General features: G+C 43.1%; 1 protein-coding gene across 1 annotated transcript; it reads right to left on the reverse strand.

The window, feature by feature from the left end:
• Window positions 1–9,287: 9,287 nt before the first annotated feature.
• On the reverse strand, window positions 9,288–10,446 carry ASCL4 (achaete-scute family bHLH transcription factor 4). The gene has a single exon (XM_090275341.1). It carries the CDS (start codon window positions 9,831–9,833, stop codon window positions 9,339–9,341), a length of 495 nt encoding a protein of 164 aa, XP_090131467.1. The 5' UTR covers window positions 9,834–10,446; the 3' UTR covers window positions 9,288–9,338.
• Between the last annotated feature and the right edge of the window lie 13,598 nt (window positions 10,447–24,044).

Genomic DNA, 24,044 nt, shown 5'->3' on the forward strand with positions numbered 1-24,044 from the left:
AGGCACTTGCTCCAAAACTAACATCTGAAACACCAGTGATCCAATATAATGTCATAAGGGGGACACGTTACATACAAGTGTGTGGCGATTTAAGTTGTACCTTGCAGATGTTAGTAAATGAGCCGAGTGTCAAGCACGGGTGATCACAGTTAACATGACCAATGTGGGGATGAGCCATGTCTCCTGCTGTAAGGCAGAGGAACACAGCACCATCCCTGGGAGGCTCCTGTCAAGAATGCGTGGCCTGTGTGGTGGTGAGCACACACCAAGTTGAGGGTCCTGCAGAATGAAGGCCTGTGCACTCAAAACTGTCAAGGAAGTGAAAAGCCAGGGAAAGGCTGACCAACTCCTAGAGTCTAAAAGGCATGACAACTGGATATTCTAGATAAGATCCTGAACCAAAGGGGAATCACTGACATGGTTCGTCATTTGGTGAAATTTGAATAGAATGTGTAAATGGGTCAGCAGTGATGTGCCAAGGTTGATTTCTTGGTGGTGGTTGTGATTACATAATAAGGAATATATATTTGGTTTCCATTCTGTTTCTGGCACAAGGTTCCTAAAACCCTTGGAATTTCCTAAGTGGTAAGAGGAACAAAGGTGTTTTGTTATTTACAAGTCCCTTTCAACTACCGTACACCAGAGTTTATGTTAGTGAGGTGATTTTTGGAAAGCCCCTAGGGATGGGGGCTGGTTGCCAGGAGAACCAACCAGGTGATTAGAGGGTTGGAACTTTCAGCCCCACCCCTGACCTCAAGGGAGGAGAGGACTGGAGATTGACTTCCAGCACTAATGACCACTAAGGACCAATGATTTAATCAATTGTGCCTACATGATGAGGCCTCCATAAAAAAAGCAAATGGATGAGGTTCAGAGAGCTTCCAGGTTGATGAACAAGAACACACCTCTGTGCCCAGAGGGTGACACACCCCAAGCTTAGGGCATAGAAGCTCTTGTGTTCGGGACCCTACCAGACCTACCCCTATGTATCTCTTCTTGCAGCTGTTCATTCATATACATTTGCATCCTTTGTAATAAACCAGTCATCTAGTACGTAACCTGGTTTTCTGAGTACCATGAGCCACTCTAGCAAATTGATCAAAACCCAAGGAAGGAGTCATGGGATCCTTCAATTTAGAGTCACTTGGTCAAAAGCACAGTGAGCCACCTAGATTCAGATGGGTGTCCAAGTCCTGTGGACAGAGCCCCAAACCTGTGGGATCCGAGGCTATCTCCACATCAGTGGCGTCAGAATTAAATTGGACACCCAACCAGTGTCCACTAAAAATCTGAGAATTGCTTGGTGGTGTTCGAAAAAACACACATCAGACCTCATCTGGAAGAAACAAGTGCTTAAGGGTGATGGGACAGCAAGTTTAAACATTCAGAAAATAACTAATGATAATTAGTGCTTAATTACTCCAAGTGGGCAAATGCAGTAAAAATATAAACAATCGGGGAATGTGGGTGAAGGGGGGTATGGGACCGTTCTCTGGACTGTTCTGGCACCTTGAATGGAAGTTTGAAACAACTTTAAAAATTGATTTATAAATAGACCAATTGTTAAAAAGAATGCTAATCGCATATACTTGTCCCTGGTTTTTCTTACGTGGGTATTGAGCTGTGTAGTATGGTAAGCCATGGGTCTCAAGAGCTGACAGGGGGTACTTGATGTCAATCTTCACATACTCGTATGCTGTTAGGATTAGAAGTTACCCAGTCATCTGAATCTGCCCAGGGCTGCTCAGAACAGTGAAAGAAGAAATGGTGGGTGAAGAGACGGGTGAAAAAAAAATTGAATCACAAAAATCCTGGTTTTATTTTTCTTAGTCATTATCACCACCCGAAACATTCCATATTTATGCTTGTTTATTCACTCTCTTCCTCTTCCTCATATTAAGTTCCATGTGGACCTTTAGTAAATATCTGCTGATGGATGAATGTATGAATGGACAGGTGGCTGGAGGAAGACCAAACACACACAGTTTGCACACCACTTCTCTGTATAGGTCCCTTCACCTTTCTAAGCTTCAGTTTCCTCATCTTTAAAAGGGAAGTGATACATAATACAATACATACCTCATAGGAACGTTGTGATAAACAGATAAGAAGAATACATTTAAGGGCCAGCCTGCCTTCTAGTGGGCCCTCCGGAAATGGTGGCTGGTGGGAATGTTCTGCCATTAGAGGTGTTTTAAGAGAGAACAGATACGCTTCTGCCCTGCATGGTTTAACCCTTCATTTCACTAAAACCCCCAGGGTTGAATCAGGTCATTTCCCAAGGCATTTTCCAGTCCTGTGACTGAGACGGGATTCCCTCCTCGGAGATTTTTCCACTGTCAGGGAAATGAGACCCGTCTCCAGGAGCGGCCCCCACAAAGGCTCGCTCTGTAGGTAAAAACCAGTTTGGAGAGTTCTATCGTCTGGAGGCACCTCCTTCTCTGCAGCATCTGCGGTTTCATTCTGGCCATGGTTAATGACAGTGAGTTGCCCAACATGAAAAGGCCGCTGACAGGTCTTCACCAAAGCACGCAGCTAAATTGCTACCAAAGGATCAAAAACCAATCTCGCCACCCAGACGGCCTGTGCATCAAACACACACACAACTCAGCGGTGGTAATCAAAGGGCTGGAAGTAGTTCTATGGTTTCATGGGCCCAGAAAGAAAATATAAAGCAACATTAGGCTCTCTGCCCTCTCCTAGCAGCTCATCCGCCTGATGGGATGAAAGGGTTGGCAGTGGCTGATAGAGAAAGGTCGAGAGCGCTGGCCTAGGGGTAGAGTCTGCCTTTTCAGGATCCCCCCATTTGGCTCACATTTCCATCAAAAGTCTCATTCCCAGGGTGACAAGTGGGCTTCTTATCCATGTTTGCAGATGACAATGATAACTTTGGGAGCTTTGAAGAAAATCTTTGTCTAGACAGAAACAGCTCAGAAAGATTTTGAAAGGTACCACCTGACATCTTGGTTGGCTTGCTTATAGCTGAGTAACGCTGACTCAGCCCGGGAAAGGCTTCCCCAGCCTGATGGGAGTTTGCTCTCAAATTCAGTGTAAGGCTCATTGCACCTGGAGTCAGGAGGACGACACTTCAGCTCAGTTGTCCAGGTGTCGAGGTGCGCCTGGACATCAGAAATGTAATTCTACTCTCCTCCAAACGCTATTCATTTTCCCTAGGTTATTTTACTCTCCCTCAACTGTCCCCAGAAGTTCCACAAAAGGAAGAAAAGAAGGTTCTGTTTTCTTTCTCTCCAGCCTTTGATCCTTACTCTGCACTGGTTGCTCCGTTGAAGTTTTTTTTTCTACATGAGAAGAGTATTGTTTTTTTAACCTCAGACGCCACAGACAAAAGGAAATTAATAAGTTATTGAGCTTCTATTATTTGCCGCCTGACTCTTGGGCAAGGTGTGTTGTATTATTACCATTATCTCATATAACAAACACTGTAGCACTTCCCAGAGTTACCTATCCTCATAAAACTATAAAATATGAAATAAACATGAACGCAGTTTAAAATTGTGTCATCGCAGAGGAGACTTGTGCCAACTCTTTAAGCAAGTCATTAAAAATTTAATACTTTTGAAGCCAGACATTACCTAAGGGACAATACTAAACCTGCCCAGATAGTCACACTTTTCACACTTTTCACAGAACCCTCTTCTCATTTTTATCCTTCACCCAGTTTTTAATCAGTTTTTTTTTTTGTAGTTGAGTTGTAAAATTTTTTTTTTTTTCTTTCTTTGTAATTTTTTTTTCAATTACAGGCGAAAAAGGTGAAGGGACTGAGAAGGACAGACCGGTAGTTACAGAACAGTCACAGGGATGGAGCGCACAGCACAGGCAATACAGTCAATGATACTGTAATAACCGTGTGTGGTGCCAGGTGGGCACTGGAAATACCAGGGGGAGCACTTTGTAAAGTGTCTGATTGTCTGGCCACGATGCTGTGCACCTGACACTAATACAAAATAATAGTGAATATAAACCGTCTTCTCATTTTCATCGCTGTTACCTGCAAATGGCAGGCTCCGCCCCATCTTCTTCCTGACTTAAGCATCTACCTCAATCTTAACCTGCCTCTGTTACCCTCCCGGTTTCTAGGACCTTCAGCTCCGCTTGACCTCAGACTCCTCGAAGCCCTGTTACCTGTGAGACTCTGAATTGACTACGACTTTGACCTCTGAGATCTCAGGCCCAGGACTATCTCTGAAATATCATCCGTTCCCCGCACTGGTTTCCCTTTAGATCACTCCAGCTCCCTTTGTTCGCTGTGAAGCATCTTGAAAGGGCAGTCTTCATCTTACTTCTGCTTTCTCATCGCACCCCTTCTATGCTCTGACAAATGTCTCTATTGATTTTGTATTGGTTAAATCCAATGGGCCCCTCCCATACTTAAACTCCCGGACACCTCTGATTCATAGGATATTGTCAACCAGTCCCTCCTTCTTATAAAAATGATATCCATGTTTAATTGTCATGATCTCGCATCAGCCTGATTCTCCTTCTAACTTCTCTGTCCTCTTCAAAGGCATTTCTCCTTCTGTACTCCTTCAGTGGACGCCTGCCCCAGCTTTCTTCTCTTGTTCTCATCACTACTCTCCCCGGGAGATCTCACCTCTTCCTATTTCTATCTGTATGTGTATGACTGTCACGTCTGCAGCTGTTCTTCACTTCCCTCCTGACCTTGACATCAGCATTTCCAATTGTTTATGGACAGGAGGGCCTACCAGTATTTCAAACCCAGCACCTCCAAAACAAGACTTGTACTCTTCAAATCTGATCCTCTTTCTGTGTTCCCCATTTCATTGGATGGGAACTAGCTAGAATCGTCTTTAGCCTCTCCCTCTTCCTCATCCCTCACCCCCATCTTCTCGAGTTACCAAGACCTATCAATGCTGTTTCCATGTGGTCTCCAATCCATCCCCTCCTTCCCACTCCTGCTGGCCCAGATTAGGCTCTCACGTCCTCTCCCTTATTGCAGTACCCTGCTGGCCTGCTCCTAGAGTGATCCCCAACCACAGTGCTAAACAGTCCACCCTCTTTCCAAACAAACAGAGAGAGCGTTTTTTCAATAGATCTCCATTGCCTAAAAAAATAAAGTTCAAGATTTTTTAACTTGGCTTTTAGCGCCATCCAGAACCTTGTCTCAGCCATCCTATTATTCAGCTTCTACTCCCTATGCACAGTTCCTGCCTTTGAGACATCTCTGTCCCTCTTGGAACTTCTGCCTGTAATTCTCATCCATTTTCACCCACCAGTGCTACAGCCCCAAAAGCTTTTCTTCCTAGCTCTCTACCCATTTGAAGCTGCTCTGTCTCCAAACAGCACTTTTCATTTTGGGCATCAGTTATACCACTTCTACTTTTTTTCCTCATGTTAGGGCAAAATGAGTCCGTTTTTCCTCTAGATTATAAGATTCTTTAAATTCCAGTCAACAAAAAATTATGAAGCTTCCTTTTTAAAAAATTAGGCATTGTGACAGCAACTAGATAAAAACAAAAGAAAAAGCTGCAGCTCTGGGAAAGAGGCTACAGAAAGAGAGAGCTGCTGTTCTGTGTACAGGAAGTGGGCATGTGGGTGTGTCTCCCTGACATTTGCTTCCGCCCGTCTAGGACTTTGCACATGTCAGATGAATGACATTTTCAAGCTGGAAGGCCTAAAAGATGATGCAATCTAATCTCCGTGTGTCCTAACATAGGGAACTGAGACCACAGAAGTTGGAGACTCATCCAAGGTTACCAGGTCAGTGAATGGCAGAGTTGGATCAAGGCCTAGGCTAGGGCACACTCTGCCACACCCTGACACTGATCCCCCTTCTTTGTACACTCAGGGCTGGGGGTGGGGTGTCACAGCAATTAACTAGGGTTATGAACCACAGGGAATACTGTAAAAGCAATGAAATATTATCAAAGGCTATGTCTGGGCTGAGTGGACAAAAAAACAGGGAAGATTTCGAAGGCCATGTAAATGCTTCTCCTTTCATGAACGCATCATTTCCATAAAATTCCCCTCTACTGTTTCTGCACAGTTTGTTGATCATTAATTTTGTCCACATCCAGTATTTCTGCTGTAGCATCTTTGCCATAGGTATCTGCCCTGACCATTTTTACTGCGAACATTCTCACTGCAGAATTAATTGGCCATAGGCAATTTTGTCATAAAAAAAGTTAAAATCATGAAAAACAAAAGAGGGACATTAAAAAGGACATAAGAAAAATTTAAAGTTTATTGAGAAATACAAAATATGTAAACACATTTAAAATGTATGTAGATTCATGGTAATACTGTGCACATAACTGATTTTTATTTTGTGGATCGTCCCTAAGCACTTGTCTTTGTTCTGTGGGGGATGTGGATTCAACTCTCTCCTCCCAAGGTAGTGAGTTCCAAAGTAAGAAACCAACTCTTGGGGCAAATCACCCTCATCTGGAAGAAGTGCTATTTTAAAACCATCTCCCCCACCATATCTGCTCATCACCCAATAGACCATTACAAGGCCTAGGTAAAATTTATATGTAATATAAAAATGGGGGTGACTGTGGAAACTTGTCAATGGAGAAATGAAACCAAACTGACAACTAGCTTAAATACATTAAGTCGGCGGAATGTGGTTGATTCGTCAATGGGGAAATGAAACCTAACAGGCAAAAACCCAAACGGTCAACCAGCTATTTTATCTTTTTTGCAGAAAAATCACCGTATTGCCAGTTAGTTACGTGGCAAAAATGTCTACAGCAAAAAAGGACGGTGGCAAGGATGCTACGGTGAATAGCATAATACCTAGAACCCATTTTCTTCTTTTTGGGAGCCAGTGGTACTCCTCCTGTAAGCCATCAGGAAGGTTCCAGAAAAACGGCTTGATTCCCCTTCCCCCCCCTAAAAAAGTTATATAATTGAGCTGGGATTGTATTTTTTTTTAAGGTTTCTCAAAACCATTGTCTTATTCTCAACAGGGCTTCAAACGAAACCACATTAAAAGTCTTTCAAGGCTTTTTATTAAAAAAAAGAAATTCCCTTTTAAAACTGTCCTTGTCCTTCTCTTTATGTCACTTATTTCAGCAAAGTATATTTATTCACAGATTTTATGCATTTCTTTAAAGAAGTAAATGAAGAAAAAATATTTTTTTCCCCTGCAGTTAAAAAGCAATCACATAGTCTGTGTAGATTACACAAAATATACTCCTTGATTATTATTCCCACTTTGGAAAAGAGTAGAATAAAGGAATGGAAAGTGTGATTACTGCCCCACTAAGACCCCTAAAACAAGTCTTTCAAGGTTCTTAGCAACTTGGTTAATTAGTATTTCCTCCAACTCACCCAGGAAGGTAACATGGGTGTTTTCCTTTGCTTGTTTGGTTCCCCACCCCCTAATTTAGTAAATATATATCACTTAGGCTTGCTTCACTGAAACCCCCATATGGAATAACAACTTCCCTGGAGACTAAAATGGATGTATTACAGGAGTGTGTGAGGTTGGAATTACGTGATGGGTAAGAGAAAACAGCTCTTACATCTTGCGCCCTCAAACCGAAAGGCTTCTCCCCTGTTCTTAAGAAAAAGGAAAGTTTGGTTGTGGATCATTGCACATTTATATGTGCAGTTGAACACAGTAGAATATCATTATACCCACCATTATAAATATTAGTAATTACATTTCTTAACATGGATTCAGCATTCCACGGGTCAAGTGCCATTTGCTGAGAGCAAGCAAAGGCATGATAAGGGAGACAGCAAGTCTGGGCTTTGGGGTCAGACAGACCCAGGACTGGATCTCAACTCAACTAACTATAGCCACACTGATCTGGGCAATGCAGGTAATCTTTTTGAGCTTCATTTTTTTTTTTTTTTCAAACCACAAAATATGTGGAATACCCATTTCACAGATTTATGAAAGTTAAACAGAACAAAATATTTAAAAACACACAGTATAATTCCTGGCATGTAAAAAAAAAAGTTCATTGGATATTAGCTTCCCTCAGTTGACACGCGGGCCAGTGTGAGAGTTCCTGAAACAATTTTCTGAAAGGGCTCACCCAGGTTAGTTTCGTCCCCTTGTCTATTTCCAGCCCCATTTAAAAGCTGCCTGCAGGGAAAGGGCAAGTCAGCATATTAGAAAACAACTGGAGAGAGAGGAAGTTTATCTTCTTGTGTCAGTGTTTTTGTTTTTTGTTTTTAAAGATTTTATTTATTTTTAGAGAGAGGGGAAGGGAGGAACAGAGGGAGAGAAACACCCATACGATGCCTCTCCTGCGCGCCCCGACCCCCGATGAACCGCAACCCAGGCCTGCGCCCCAACCGTGACCCTTTGCTTTGTGGAACAACCCCAACCAACTGAGCCACCCCGGTCAGGGCTTTCTGTCACGTTTTTGACTTATCTCTGGATTTATAATTGTTTCTCGGAGGGAAAAAAAAAAAAAGACCAGAATTAAATATTTTTAAAAGGCTAGAACAAGCCAAAGTAAGTCACTAGATAATTTCAATGTACCTGAAAGCGCTTCTTGTGATGAAAGTTTGAGAATCGACCAACCCCAGTCCATCCCCTTCAACCATCTAAGCATTTATTTGGGGAGGGGGGAGGTCAGTGTCGCTTCAGTTTAACCAAAAGTTGGATGAGAACTACAAGGGGTGATGCAAAGAAAAAGAAAATGAAAAAGAAAAAAAAACTTTTCATACAAATCGGAGTTCTCTTCCAAAAAAGATCATTGGCCCTAATATGTTATCTGCTAAATTCTAGTAAGTTTCCAAATAACCACTTTTTGATAAAACAGGATGTAACAAATATAGAATGTCTTCTCTAGACCCACGGTTCACGTCTCCAGTCAACGGCACGGACTGGCAAATGTGGTCTCAGGTGTCAGCTTCGACTCACCTTCACCCAGTGCGTGGTACCGATTAAATTTCTAATATAATTCCCAAAGGAAGGAATGCAGGAAAACGTTCCCCTCATCTTAAGGCCTGTCATTTATTTATTTATTTTAGGAAAGTTCTTCTTTGATTAAGGTTAGATTTATTTCAGTAGTTCTGTACACCATGTACCCAAATGCCCGCTGTCACTGCCCTCTGAGTTTTTAGAATGAGGTGCTCAGAATCTGGTACAGTTTGCATCTGAGAAGTACAGGAGAAGAGTTTCCTTAATAAGCACTAAGTTGCAGGCACAAAGCCAATAAAAGGGGGAAAATCCAACCAGAATGTCAGCATTTCTTTTTCCTACAATTTTTTCCCCTAGAGGAAGGAACAATCAGATTAAAAATGCAACCACCTTCGGAAAAAACCTTAGACCAGACTGCAAAGGCGCGCGGCGCAGCGGGCGCCGGGGTCGGGGCAGGGGGTCCCGGCGCTCGCTAGCTGCCCCCTTCCTCGGGCTCGCTGCAGGGCGAAGGCGCCGACGAGGCCTTGGACTCGCCGTCGCTGTTGCATTCGGGCCTGTGCGGGGGGCCGGCTGCGCCCTCCTGCCCCCGCGCGTGGCGCTCCAGCAGCTCCTGGAGGTGCTTGATGTAGCCGATGGCGGCGCGAAGCGTCTCCACCTTGCTGAGACGCCTGCCGGCCAGCTCCCGGGGCAGGTGGTCTCGGAGGCGCGCGTACCCTTCGTTCACGCAGCGCACCCGTTGCCGCTCACGCTCGTTGCGCTTGCGGAGGAAGGCGGGCTCGAAGGCGCCGTCCAGCGGCAGGGGCAGGTAGGGCCGTCTCTGGGCGCAGTACGAGTCGTCCCGATGCAAGGAGACCCTGAAGGGGTCCCTCAGAGGGAGGCGGGGCAGGGTCCCCGGCAGGCGCAGGGGCATCGGCTGGAGGTGGTACGGCAAGGTCAGCAGTCCGGCTGGTTTACGTTTCTCCATCATTCGCCGACAGAACAACAGATCACGCAATCAGTTAATCTCTCAGCAGAAAATGAGGCTGCAGATCTGCAAAGCGGAGATGACGGTCCATCCAGACTGCCTGGCACAGAGGGTCTGCTTTGGAAGAAGCTTCTGGTCCGGAAGCTACGTTCCAGAACCGGATTCAAGGAAACTTTGCATGATTTCGTAAATTCACCGCGCTCCTCAATCTCTTTATAAAGTTCCAGACGGAGGTACTAGGCGAAGATTGAGGACCACTAATCCACACTTCAAACCCCGTCTTCCTCTCTGATCTTCTTCTTTCAAAAAATAACAAAAGGGGTTCCTCTGCTCGGTCCCCTAGCCTGGAAATGTGAGCGCACACCAAACAGAGGACTCTTCCGACGCCACCTAAGGTTTACAATTACTGTAATCCACTGATCTGTGTCTTCAAGAGCATAGGAATCCTCAAGGATTCAGAAGAGCTCCTCCCAGGAACCAACAGACCTCCTGGCGTCTGAGCGCAAGTTTACCAGAGGTTTTCTCCTTGAAAATCAAAACTTGAACTGCCCTTTGTGGTTTCCGGCGTCCAGACCTAATGGAAAGGGCTTTTCGACTGTTTGCAAACTTACACTTGCTCTTTCATTTCGGGGGAGGTGGGGGGAAGACCTCATCAAAAGAAAAGACTGCTCCCTTGTGGTTATAAATTGTGTCAAATCAAGGAGAACCCAGGGGAAGGCTTGAGGGTTTTCTTCTCCAAAACCAAATCTTCTAAAAACCCAATTAGACATTGTTTGAAGGGAACAGGAATTAAATATACTTTAGCAACAAATGTTAATGCCTGTTGTACTCCAACTTCCGGTGACTGCAGAGTGCTTGATGTATTTGTGCTACTTTTTAGGAGCAAATCAAGACTCAGCATTAACAAACACTTTTTGCCAGAGTTATACCTCACAGTGCTTACTGTAAACACAGTTTAAACACTGCTTTCCGACCTCTTCTAATCCCACCCAGGATATAAGGCCATCATCTTTCATAGGAGAAGAGTATATTGCTATTGTATTCTTTTTGTCTTAGGGGGGGAAAAAGGTGCAATTTATTTTCTCCCTTGGGGGCAGGAAAGCAACTTTTGAAAGGTGGAGAGCCCCAGTTCCAAGGAGAAAGGATGAGGCTTTGAAGACCTTTCTTTTTAACACACAACCAAAAAATGAATAATTAATCCACCAGTGTTGGTGAAGGGCTTTGAAGATAAAAGTGTCATTAAAAATCCAACTGTACTGGTTAATGTCAAAGAATGTGTTATCGCACTGAAAAATCAGGTTTCCTGTACTGCAAACCAGCACATTAAAGGCAGCTTCTACTTTAAAAGTCCAACTTAAAAACAAGAGAAGCAAAAACCCCCTGCACTTAGGATCAGACTTGGTGCCTATTCCTCCGGAGCCAAGGTGTCGCCCTAACATGTTTTTTTGACAAGTCCTGCGCTTCCCTGTTTACTCTAAATGCTTTGCCTGAAGCAACTGGAAAAACACTTCCATCAAGGCAAATAAAATAAGAAATAATTATTCCTTTCAGGCATAAGCTAGTCACATTTTAAAAGTCATAACTCCCTCTGAGGCTTGTTCCGGCAAACAAGCTAATGTCATCTTAATTTCTCAGTAGAGTTAGATCCGGAGAAGAGCCCACCGGAGAGGCAGATGGACCACAAGGTCCTTTTCTGTCATGCCAAAGATATTGGCCCTTATTCTAAGAATGACAGGAAATAAATGAAGTATGTTGAGCAGGGAGGTGATGTAGTAAAATTTGTTTTTCAAGATCACAGTCTGCAGAGTGGAGAATAGATTGGGCGTTGGGGGTGGGGGCAAGAAGAGAACAGTTAAAACATATTTTTCACCCTCAGACTGGTAAAATGAAAAAGATTGCAAACATCCATGACGGGCAAAGATTTGGAGAAGGGGCAGAAGCATAAATTGCTACAAGCTTTGGGGAATGCAATTATTGAAATTAACACTGCACAGCACATACCCTTTGGCCCAGTGATCCCTATAATTTTGTCCAAAATGGATTTCTAGTTCACTGATATCTATTGTAGCATTGTTTGTAGTGATTTTTCTAAAAAGAAAGGAGACAGCCTGAATGTCCATCAATAGGAAAAGAGCTAATACTTTCAGAATATTATGCTATTGTTAAAAATAATGAGTTAAATCTATATGTAAGAACTCACAAAGATGTCCATAACGTGTTAAGCGAAAAAGAGCAAATTACAGAGTGATGTTTGCAGCTTGAAGTAAAAACAAACTATCCTACATGACACATATGTCTGTATATGTGTTTGTGTGAGCACAGAACATGAAGTGGAAATACAAACAGTGACCTTCTGTCATTGGTTGTTTAAAAAGGGTGGCATCAGGGATGGGGTGTGTTTATTTTTCTTTATGGATTCTCTACTCTTTAACTCATCACAAAAAAAAAACACATTAGTTTTGTATTTTTTAAACTGAATGAAGTTTAAAATAGTAAGAGAATGTATAGAAAAATTTAAAGGACACCCTTATCTGACCCAAATCAACAGATTTATTATTATAATTTAAAGCTCTTGGACCAGGTTCTCTGGCTCTTTGTAAATTTGTTTCTGTAGAATAAACACCTAACAGGACTAAGTTCTTCCCCCTACCTTCACTAATACCACAATCTAAAATTGTCACATCCTAATCCTATAGTAGTCTTTTTATGGGGTCCAAGCAGTGTTGCGGGGTACCTACATGGTCACGAAGAATGCTGATAAAAGTTTTTCTTATGCTTTTTGAAGGCCTGCGTGCATTGGACATAAGTGGCTTTTCCAGCGAGAAGCGCTGTTTCACTCACATGACGTGAAGGTGGGGGTGGGGGGCGGAGAGGGTGACTTCTTTAAGACAAAAGAGATTAAAAGAGGAGGTTCTGACCCCCAATCACTCTCCAGTCAGCTTTGACCCAGACAAATGTTCTCTCCAACTTTTAAGATGTCTCCCGTAAGACTGGCTAGATCAACTTGCAGGCATGCCGACCCTCCAAGGACATGGGGACTAGGTGTGTGCGGTCCTGTGTGGATCTGCTTATAAAAGAGGGACTGCGAGTCACTGAAGATCAGGTTCAGTAGATTTAAAGGTATCTCTAAGGCCGAGGAAAACTTCCACACCTTCGTCACCTGCTTGCAACGTGGGAGGTGAAGAGACTTTGATCCGCTCTTGTGAAATATTTGATATCACGATACAGATTGGAGTTTCCTAGACTCAGGGCGCAGAGGCGTACATTCCCTTCTGGCCCCATATGTGCCATGTGCACCAGCTGTCACAACAGGGAACAGGGAAACACGTCCAGTATTATGACCTCATGAGAGAAATCAGATTTCTCACCAGTGTAGTTCACTAAATCTCAGAGTATCTAATACAATTCTATCCAATTAGTCTCTTTATAGCTCTGGTATAAACTAGATTACCACGTGCAACATCCAGCAGGGGTCTTCTCAGGCACAGCTAAATATGGACATTTGCTAAGACTGCCATGGGCCACATTTAGCATCAGATTCATTTGGAAGGATAAAGGTAAGGAACAGCAGCTTTGGAGCAGGGCAGAATCGGCGTTCCGCATCTCTGGGAGGACGTGTAATAAGCACACAGCGGCTCCTTCCTAACCTGCCCGCAGCGCAGTGACAGCTCAGGAGCAAGGAAAGCAGGCTGACACCAGATTCCTGTGGCAGCTGCCCTGACTCAGAGCCAGTGTTTTCTGTCCCGACCTCACAGATGCAGCTTCCAGGGACCCACCAGGGCCCAATTAAAGAGTTTTCACACTCAGGAAAGCCCAAAGCTATGCTCCCCCATCGGGTAATTATAGTTTTGCCAGTCCAAATGCAATTTACCAATCAGGTAATTCCTCTAATATAAGTAATGTTTGCTGGCTAGGAAAATAGTTGACAGTTCTATCTTTATCAGGTTTCAGAGGCACAGATAAGAGAAAGTAAACTGAAGGACAAATTGTCCAGCAGAAGGGTAACAGCTTATTAATCCTTTACCCACATCTCTGCATTCTCTTTTAAAGATAATATACTTTACAGCAAAATGTAAACAACCACAGATATTTAGATACAATTTAGTCCTGTTTATTTCTGTTCTTCTCACACAATTTGCATTTTAACCTTGCCTATGCAGCCTTTTGTGTCATACAGAAATGTAAAATTTTGATGTACAGTATTCCCTCACTTATCGCGGGTATTACATTCTAGACCCCCCTGATATAGGTGAAAATCCGCGAAGCAGGAACCTTACATTTATTTTAGTATTTATATATATTTTAAGGCTTTATAAACCCTTCCCACACACTTATAAACCGTTCTCAGTCCCTTATTAACATTTCCCACTCCCTTATTAACCTTTTCCACATTTTTATAAACACTACTTATGTTCTTAAACATATTCTACACTCTTAAACCTATGGGACTTTTAGCCCTGGCTGCTGTGGCTCAGTGGATTGAGGGTCGGCCTGCGAGCCAAGTGTCGCTGGTTTGATTCCCAGTCAGGGCACATGACTAGGTTGCACGTCAGGTCCCCCGTTGAGGGCGCGAGTGAGAGGCAACCACACAGTGATGAAAAAAAAAAAAAAAACCTACGGAACTTTAACAACATACGTATACAGTACTGAAAGATTCCGCGATATAGCGAAAAATCCGTGATAATTAATTAAATATAATATTTTTTTAAATCCCGCAATACAGTGAGGCCACAATAAGTGAACCGCGATATAGAGAGTGACTGCTGCAGTTAAATACATTCTTTCCTTATGGCTTTTGTCATGTCTTCCTTCTTTAAGGCTACCTTCTGCCACCACACGTTTCGCGAGGCCTTTCCTTGTCTATGTGGCTCCTTGGTGTGAATTAGAGGAAGGCACCAAATTCAAGGCTTGGAGAATGGAGGGCTGATTACAGTTCACCTGGAAGAACTATTAGGCAAGGATGCCCAAATTTGGAAAAGAAGAACAAAGTAGGTAACCTGCTCTTTTAATACCCAGGACAAACAAACAAACTTGGGATTCTAAATGGGATTGTGTTAAACACAGATTAATTTGGAGAGAATTGACTTTTTAAAAAACACTGAATCTCTCTTATATGAACAGAGAACTCATTTATTCAGATCTTTTTTTGCCCTTTAATGAAGTTCCACAGATTTCTTCATGTAGCACTTACATGTTTTATGTTATATTTATCTCAAGATGTCTCATAGGTTTGGTTGCTATCGTGAATGGGATTTTTTTTTTCTGTTCTTTAAAGCTATTGATTTATTTCATGTTAATCTTTAATCCAGTCAGACATTTCAGGATCTCTCTCATTAGTTCTAATGGTTTTTGAGGTAAAATTTACATACAGTTAAATACACATATATTAAACATACAATTCAATGTGCTTTGCTCAGTGTATACACTTGTAAGACAACATTGCACTCAAGATAGTTCTAATCATTATTTTTAAGAGATGATAGCATTTTTAACTATAATCATACTGTCTTCTAATAATGATAGTTTTGTTTCTTCCTTGCTGATATAACTCATTTATTTTTGTGATTGAATTTCACTGCCTAAGATCTTTAATCCAATGCTAATTGTAGTAATAGCTAATATCTTTGTTTTGCTTCTTTGTTTGTTTTATGGGAAAACATCTAATGTTTCACCATGAAGAAAAAAAGTAAGGAAATTTTATCAAATTATCTTTATCAAATTAAGGAAATTTTCTTCTAGTCTTAGTTTGCTAAGAGTATTATCAGGAATGGCTATTAAATTTTATCAAATGCATCTCTAAAGATAATCATGCATATTTTCTTTTTTATTTTATTATTGCAGTAAATGACAATCATAGGTTTGCTAATATTAAGCCTTTTTGTATTCCTGGGATTAAACTCTGTGGAGTCATAATTCTTTTAATACAACTGCTAGATTCAATTTGTTAATATTTTACGGAGTGATTTTGTTCCTACACTCTCAAATTATCCCGGCTCATAGTTTTGTATTCTTGTGCTCGCCTGTTTTGGTTTCAGCATTATTTTAAACTCTTAAAAATGAGTTAAGTAGCTTCCCATCTATTTCTAGACTCTGGAACCATTGGTAAAACTTGGCAATTATCTATTCCTTGAGGGTTTGGTAAAACACATCCTAATGACCACATGGAAGTTCTTTAGTGCAAAATGTTCAGTTACTTTTTAATTTCTTTTATCATTACTGTTGGAGTTTTCATCCTCCCTCATTGGCAACTACTATTCTGTTGTGTATCATCCTAGAATCACAGATGGGCAGGTTAGTTTTTGTCCCCTAAAATCTCTAAAATAGGTCAGAACAATACATTAATTAAAGTAACTCCAAAGCCTGGTGGTCCCTAGGCCAAAAACTCATTCTCAATTCTTTTCCTATCTCTAATGAAGAAGATTCCAACAGAACTGGCCAGAGGTTATGCCATCAAATAAATTACTAATAGAGTACTACTCCAAATTTAAAATTACTCCCCCATTATTAAATTGCTAGGGATAAATTAAAACCCAAAGTTTAAGAAACTGTACCCTTGTAGGTTAAAATTTAAGGCATATCAACATCAAAAATTTTTTGATTAAACTCCAGAGATCATTTCCCCAATTTCTTTTCTTTCTCTCTCTTTCTTTCTTTCTCTTTCTTTCTTTCTTTCTTTCTTTCTTTCTTTCTTTCTTCTTTCTTTCTCTTTCTCTCTCTTTCTTTCTCTTTCTTTCTTTTCTTTCTTTCTTCTTTTCTTTCTTTCTTTCTTTCTTTCTTTCTTTCTTCTCTCTCTTCTCTCTCTCTCTCTCTCTCTCTCTCTCTCTCTCTCTCTCTCTCTCTCTCTCTCTCTCTCTCTCTCTCTCTCTCTCTCCTCTCTCCTTCTCTCTCTCTCTCTCTCGCTCCTCTCTCATCTCTTCTCTCTCTCCTCTCTCTCCTCTCCTCTCTCTCTCTCTCTCTCTCTCTCTCTCTCTCTCTCTCTCTCTCTCTCTCTCTCTCTCTCTCTCTCTCTCCTTTCTTTCTTTCTCTGTCTGTCTCTCTCCTTCCATCTATTCATCCATCCATTCCTTCCTTCCTTCCCTCCTTTTTCTCACCCAAGGACATGCTTATTGAGTATAGAGAGAGGAGAAAGGAGAGACAATGGGAGAAAAACATAAATGTGAGAGAGAAACATCAATAGGTTGCCTCTTGTACCCATGACAGGGAACCAAACCAATAACCTAGGCATGTGCCCTGACAGGGAATTGAGCCCACAACCTTTTGGGTACCAGACAATGCTCCAACCAACTGGACCACAGTGCCCAGGGCTCCTCCAATTTCTAATTCTGCTCAGTCTCAACAAGCAGGATACTCCAAAGTCTGAGCAGAGCCAGGGTTCCTTCAGCAGTTACAGCTTGGGTGGTCCTCCACCAAAATGATTATAGTTCCTTCAGATCTGAGAAATCGAATTAGTTCCACACAACCTGTGTTCCACTTTTTACGTCCAAAGAGGTAACAGAACACACAAGATTATCCCAGTTCCAGTCCCACATCTACTCCATTGAGAAAACAAGCCATTCTGAAAGCCTTTAGAGGCATTACACCAGGTCCTTGGAACATTAACCCAAGAGAAATAATGCTCCAAATACTAATAATGCTTAATGTTCTATACTCGGTTAAGAGTTTCCCAAGGTCAGAGCAGAGAGTCAGTGGTATCCAAGAAAAGAAAGGCAGCCTCATTAAAATGGCCATCAATCAAACCACCCCAATACTTAGTAGCTTAATCCAAAAAGCATTTATTTAGTTTGTGAGCCTGAGGGACAATGATGTAGGCCTGTGTTAGGCTGAGTTCCAGGATGTCTTGTGTGGCCAACCAGAATCTTGTGGCAGAAAAAAGGCTCCACCTATTCCTGGGATGATCTGTAAAGTCACCTTGCAAAGGGCATGGTTACCAGGAAGAGAAAGAACTGGGGCTGTTAACACAATCCCTCTATTTCACTCTCCCATACCAAGATTCACACAATTTGAACCAAGCACATTTCAGGTCTCAGTAACTACATGTGGATGTGGCTAGAGGCCACCATATTGGACAGAACAGTTTAGTGTCACTGGCTTCCTTGCAATTCCTCAAACATGCCAGCCAGTCTCCTTCCCTGTGACTGAAACACTCTTCTTCTCAATGTCCCCAGCTATTACTCCCTCACCGCCTTTGATTCAAATGCCACCTTTTCAATGATGACTTCTCTGTCTATCCTACTAAACATCACAGTCCCCATCCCCAAACACTTTCTAGCGATCCTCCCTGCCATGTTTTTTCATGGTATTTATTGCTATCTAGTATAGTTTATATTTTAATTATTTGTTTTATTATTTGTCTTCTTTCACTATAATATAAGCTCCACAACAACTGGTATTTTCTTGCCTGTTTAGTATCCCCAGTGCCTAAACCAATGCCTGGCATTAAATAAGCACTTAACAAATATTTGTTTAATAAACTCTACCCTTTCCATACCTTTTCTGCAAATATTAAAGAAATGAGTCAGTTAGAATCTGATACAATAAATTATAATAGTATCAGGCTTATGGAGGAGGATCCCCCAAATGTCAAAGAACAGGTTTACCCACATGAAAAGCCCTATTTCCAGACCCTCCTTAGCATGAGCCATGGAAGCAGGATTTGAAACCATAATTAGAGTCAATTGAAAGAAAGAGATCATGAGTAGGCCAGTCCAGGCTCAAATTTACCCATTCCTGTCCTTTTCTTAGGGCTAGAAGATAATGTTTAAAGATAATTTGTTCTTTACCTCTGTCTTTCCCACTCCGCAAAAATGTTAATGCTAGCCCTGGGTGGCTCCGTGGATTGAGCGCTGGCCTGCAAGCCAGAGGGTTGCTGGTTCAATTCCCAGTCAGGGCACATGCCTGGGTTGCAGGTCAGGTTCCTACTTGGGGAGCAAAAGAGGCAACCACACATTAATGTTTCTTTCTCTCGCTTTCTTTCTCCCTTCCCCTCTCTCTATAAGTAAATAAAATCTTTTAAAAAATGTTAATGCTTGTTATCTGGTTTATCTTATATACAGTTGTCTCTAAGGTTTACCCTACATCTTTCACAGTCTTTCTAGTATTTCGGTTTTTAATACTAAAAGAGCAGCAACACTCTTCATTTCCACTTGTCTGATTGGTCAGTAATTCTCCCATTGTTTTTGTTGTCTTACTGGCAACAAACTTGGTGTCTTTTTAAAGTGGCAGGTCACCTAAATCAGCTCTTCAGGCAACTTCAGGCATCCATTTGCTGCACATCTCCAAGTAAACAGATACGTGAGTCATTAAGCACAGCTTAAAACTATGCCCGTTTGACTTGCATTTACTGAGCACCTTGTATATGCTAGGTATTGTGCTGTCATAGAGCATTAAATAAGATAGACGTGGATCTTGTCCCAGAACCTAAAATCTATTTGGCATGACATAAGATTAAACAATTCCTTACAATAAAGAAAAGAACGATGAGAGAGCATACAGTAGACATAATTTTGTCTGGGGAATGGGGTTAGGATGCTTCCATTTTTCATGATCCTGACAACATTTTTTAATAGACTTTTTGAGTTATGTTTATATATTATAAATTCCACCCATTTTAAGTGTACTATTTATTTTGATAAATATATACAGTCGTATAACCACTACCGTCGTCGGCAGCCGTCCGTCTCGACAGACGATGGTGTAGCTTCTTAAGAGTCTATCTGCACCGCCGAGAATGGCTGTGCAGTCCGACTCGGGAGTGACACGGTATCTGTCTCCTCCCGTGTTGAATCGACATCTTGCGATGACGCTGGAGTGTCCTCTCCAGTGAAGCTGAAGCTACAGAGCCTGGGCAGGGTGATATGGAGGGTCTGCTGTTGCCCATGCAGCAGACCCCCCCTCTCTTCGCAGCTGAAGGGTCCAAGGGAAAGACGGAGTCAATACAGCTTGGCTTCAGGTGCGCCGCAGGAGTTGCCGGTGTTGACTACAACGTCAAACCGCCTTAGGGACTCCGGCTCCGGATTTTCTGTCGGGGTTTACTCCCTTAGCCTTTCCCCTGAAGAGGTATGCCGCAAGGCAGCGGAGGTTTTTTGGAGTCAGAGTTTTCCTTCTCTGATGTGCCCTGACTGGAAGATCGAACCAGCGACACTTAGCTCGCAGGCCGACGCTCAATCCACTGAGCCAAACCAGCCAGGGGACTGGACAAAAGTAGGTTTACAGATATGAGTATGCAAATTCATCCTTGTATTACTACTTATTAATTATTGTGTTTTATTATTTATGCTACAGATGTAAACCTACTTTTGCCTGCCCCTGTATTTTATTTTTCCAGGCAATGAAGAGCAGATTAATTTCAAATGTAAAGGAATTCCAAAAAGCAGGCAGACATTGAGGAAAATAGACTGTTTGGCTTCAGCTCTATTTATTAGAGTCATAAATAGATGCTTATGTTGGGGGATGGTTTTTAATTTATAAAGAAAGATATTAGAAGGGAGGGTCGTGTAAGTTATAAGTAGTCAGTAGTTGCTGCTAAATATTTTTGCACTAGAAAGTAGTAAAAAGGTAACATTAATATAGGTCTAGTTAGAATGGGCCACTTACCTGGTACTGAGAAGTTTGTGGCTGACTTCTTTTCTCAAGCTCTCTTTATCAAGTGATCCTGTTAAGCTGTGACGATACCTGCCTCACAGGACTGTGACTGAGTGAGAATTTCAGGGCTTTATTAGCTGTCAGGAGTTGTGCACAAACGAGGAATGATGTCCTCATATTGTCTTCCTACAGAAACATGCTCTGCACTTGCAGGAGCACATTCCTACCTCTATGATTCTGAGAAATTTCTTCCCGTCCATGAGATTAAGCCGCTATCTCACGAACCCGGGTATTTCATCTTAAATAGTTCTCATGTTTACCAGCCTCCCCTGTTCTGAGCTAACTGTCTATTAGGTCCTTTCCCTTGGTCATTGTTCTGCCATATGAGTCTAGTCTTTCACAAGACAATAGAAAATAAAAACCTTTATTCTCTGAGCTGTGATCACTTTTATATTCCATATCCTTTTGTTGCTGTTTCATTCAGCATGGTTAAGATGTTTTATCATTTCAGCTGCCTTCAATGTGTTGAATTTATTAGTCTTTAAGTGGAACTAAGGCTCCATTTGTGTGGTGTGAATAGGAGCTGTTGAAAACACTGTCTTTTCTTCTGTGCATAAGAAGTTCTTCTGAGAGAATTAAGATTCATACACGTAAATCATTTCTTGTACTTTCATTTATTGGCACTTAAGAAGCAGTTATTGAATATAGAGGTGGCTTACAGCCCTGGGGTTTTTCTGCCTTTAGTGACTTGATCTTAAACCCATTCTGCCCCATGACTATATTTGTTATGTAGGACATTTTCTTGTTAGCTTTGTTGTATTCCTAAATTAGAGTCTCTGAATTATAATGCTGGTTGTTACCTTCATCTTACCCAGTCCTTCTCTCTGCTCTTCCCTAATTCATTGCCACTGCTTTGAATCATTGTAACAGTTCTGAGGCAGGGCACTAAGAGGGATTTCCTACACTAGCATCATCCATTAATAATCATTTTTGGGTGCTCTATAGAACATAGTATATATCATTTTTACTCTTAACATCAAAAACAAAAAATATTTAGTATGTTATTAGCAGCGGAAGAACGCTGACTGGTACGAGGCTCACTGGGAAGAAATGGAACCCATGATCGAGGCTAAGAGGAAGGCCCTACTGGCTTACAAGGTCACGCCCACTCCCAGTACACTTCAAGCTCTACGGGCTGCCAGGAACAAAGTCCAGAAGACCGCCCGCCACTGTGCCAACACCTATTGGCTAAACCTGTGCAGAAGCATTCAGGAAGCCGCCGATATAGGCAACGCACGAGGAATGTATGAGGGTATCAAGAAGGCAACAGGCCCAATCCCCTCCAAGATCGCCCCCCTTAAGTCCAAGACAGGTGAGGTCATCACTGACCAGGAACAGCAAATGCGGCGGTGGACCGAGCACTACCTCGAGCTGTACGCAACGAGGAACACCGTAACAGACACTGCTCTTAACGCCATCCCAGACCTACCAGTCATGGAGGAGCTAGACACCCCACCTACTGCGGCAGAGCTCGGCAAAGCCATCGACCGCCTTGCTTGCGGGAAAGCACCAGGAAGCGACGGAATCCCTCCAGAAATCCTAAAGAGCGGGAAACCAGTCCTGCTACAGCCGCTCCACCATCTACTCTGTCTCTGCTGGAAGGAGGGTTACATCCCCCAGGATATGAGAGACGCCAACATTATCACCATGTACAAGAACAAAGGAGACCGCAGCGACTGCAACAACTACCGGGGCATCTCTCTCCTCAGCGTCGTCGGCAAAGTATTCGCCCGGGTCGCTCTTGCCCGCCTGCAGACCCTTGCTTCCCGCGTCTACCCAGAGTCCCAGTGTGGCTTCAGAGCTGGCCGATCAACAGTGGACATGATCTTCTCCCTACGCCAGCTGCAGGAGAAGTGTCACGAGCAGCATAAACCACTCTACCTCGCCTTTATCGACCTCACGAAGGCGTTTGATCTGGTCAGTCGAAGCGGACTCTTCAGCTTGCTACGGAAGATTGGCTGTCCACCACATCTGCTTGCTGTGGTCATGTCCTTTCACGACAACATGCACAGCACGGTGTCCTACAACGGCGCAACCTCTGAGGCCTTCCCAGTCAGCAGCGGAGTAAAGCAGGGCTGCGTCCTCGCGCCTACGCTGTTCGGAATCTTCTTCTCCATGCTCCTCCAATACGCCTTTAAGGACTGCAGCGAGGGTGTCTTCATTCACACCAGATCCGATGGCAAGCTCTACAACCTGGCCCGTCTACGAGCCAAGACCAAAGTCAAAGAGGTGCTCATCCGTGAGATGCTCTTCGCCGACGACGCAGCTTTGACATCACACTCCGAAGAGGGACTCCAGCAGCTAGTCACTTGCCTTTCCCACGCATGCAAGGAGTTCGGACTAGCCATCAGCCTGACGAAGACGAATGTTATGGCTCAAGGCACGGGGACTCCCCCATGCATCACCATCGATGGATACACCCTGGAGGTTGTCAACGACTTCACTTACCTCGGGTCCACCATCTCGAGCTCTCTGTCAGTCGACCTGGAGGTCAACCGGAGAATCGCCAGGGCAGCCACAGTTATGGCCAGACTGAACCGGCGAGCGTGGAACAATTCCAGCCTCACTGAGAAAACCAGACTGCGCATCTACCAAGCCTGTGTACTCAGCACTCTCCTCTATGGCAGCGAGACGTGGACCACCTACGCAAGGCACGAAAGGAAACTCAACAGCTTCCACATGAGGTGCCTGCGACGCGTCCTGCATGTCACCTGGCAGGATAAGGTTCCCAACACCGAGGTGCTGAAGCGAGCCAATATGAGCAGTTTGCATGCAGTTCTTAGCGAGAGACGCCTCAGGTGGCTCGGCCATGTCAAAAGAATGGATGCAGGCCGTATCCCCAAAGACCTCCTCTACGGTGAGCTAGCAGAAGGCAAGAGGATGACAGGGCGCCCAAAACTGCGGTTCAAAGACATCTGCAAAAAGGACATGACACAATGCTCCATCAATCTCAACACATGGGAAGTTCAAGCAGACGACCGCCTAGCCTGGAGGCTCGCGGTCAGGCAAGGTACGTCACACGCGGAGGCTGCGCGCAACGAGGAGGCGGCCCAGAAAAGATCGAGGCGGAAGCAGCGTCAACAGCAGCAACAACGGCCATCTGCCTTCACCTGTAACAAGTGTGGCAGGGATTGTCACTCCCGAGTCGGACTGCACAGCCATTCTCGGCGGTGCAGATAGACTCTCGGGAAGCTGCGCCGTCGTCTCTCGAGACGGACGGCTGCCGACGTATTAGCAGTGATATACATTTCTGTGAATGATCTGATAATTTTGGTATATTTTTCAATTTCGAAATATTTTAGTACTTGTCTTGGTTTCATTTTACCTATTTTAAAAATATTTCCAGGAAATCCACTTACCCAGGATATATTGAACCTCTATCTGGAACCAGATGGAACAAAAAGGGTACTAAACTATTTGCTTGATAATTTGGCAGGTACTGCAAAAAGAAGTAAGTGGTCACTTGTTTAAACTGTGTTTTTAGGAAGACATGTATGAATATTGCTTAATTTTGTGTTTTATATTCAACTAGTTTCAACAGAACAACCACCTCCAAGATCTTGGATTATGTTA

The sequence above is a fragment of the Furipterus horrens genome, unplaced genomic scaffold (assembly GCF_987537825.1).
Source record: "Furipterus horrens unplaced genomic scaffold, mFurHor1.1.pri manual_scaffold_4, whole genome shotgun sequence".
NCBI classification, from domain to species: domain Eukaryota; kingdom Metazoa; phylum Chordata; class Mammalia; order Chiroptera; family Furipteridae; genus Furipterus; species Furipterus horrens.

Excerpts from the sequence above, each read along its gene's own strand:
- ASCL4 (XM_090275341.1), bottom strand. The coding sequence starts at position 9,833 with ATGATGGAGAAACGTAAACCAGCCGGACTGCTGACCTTGCCGTACCAC.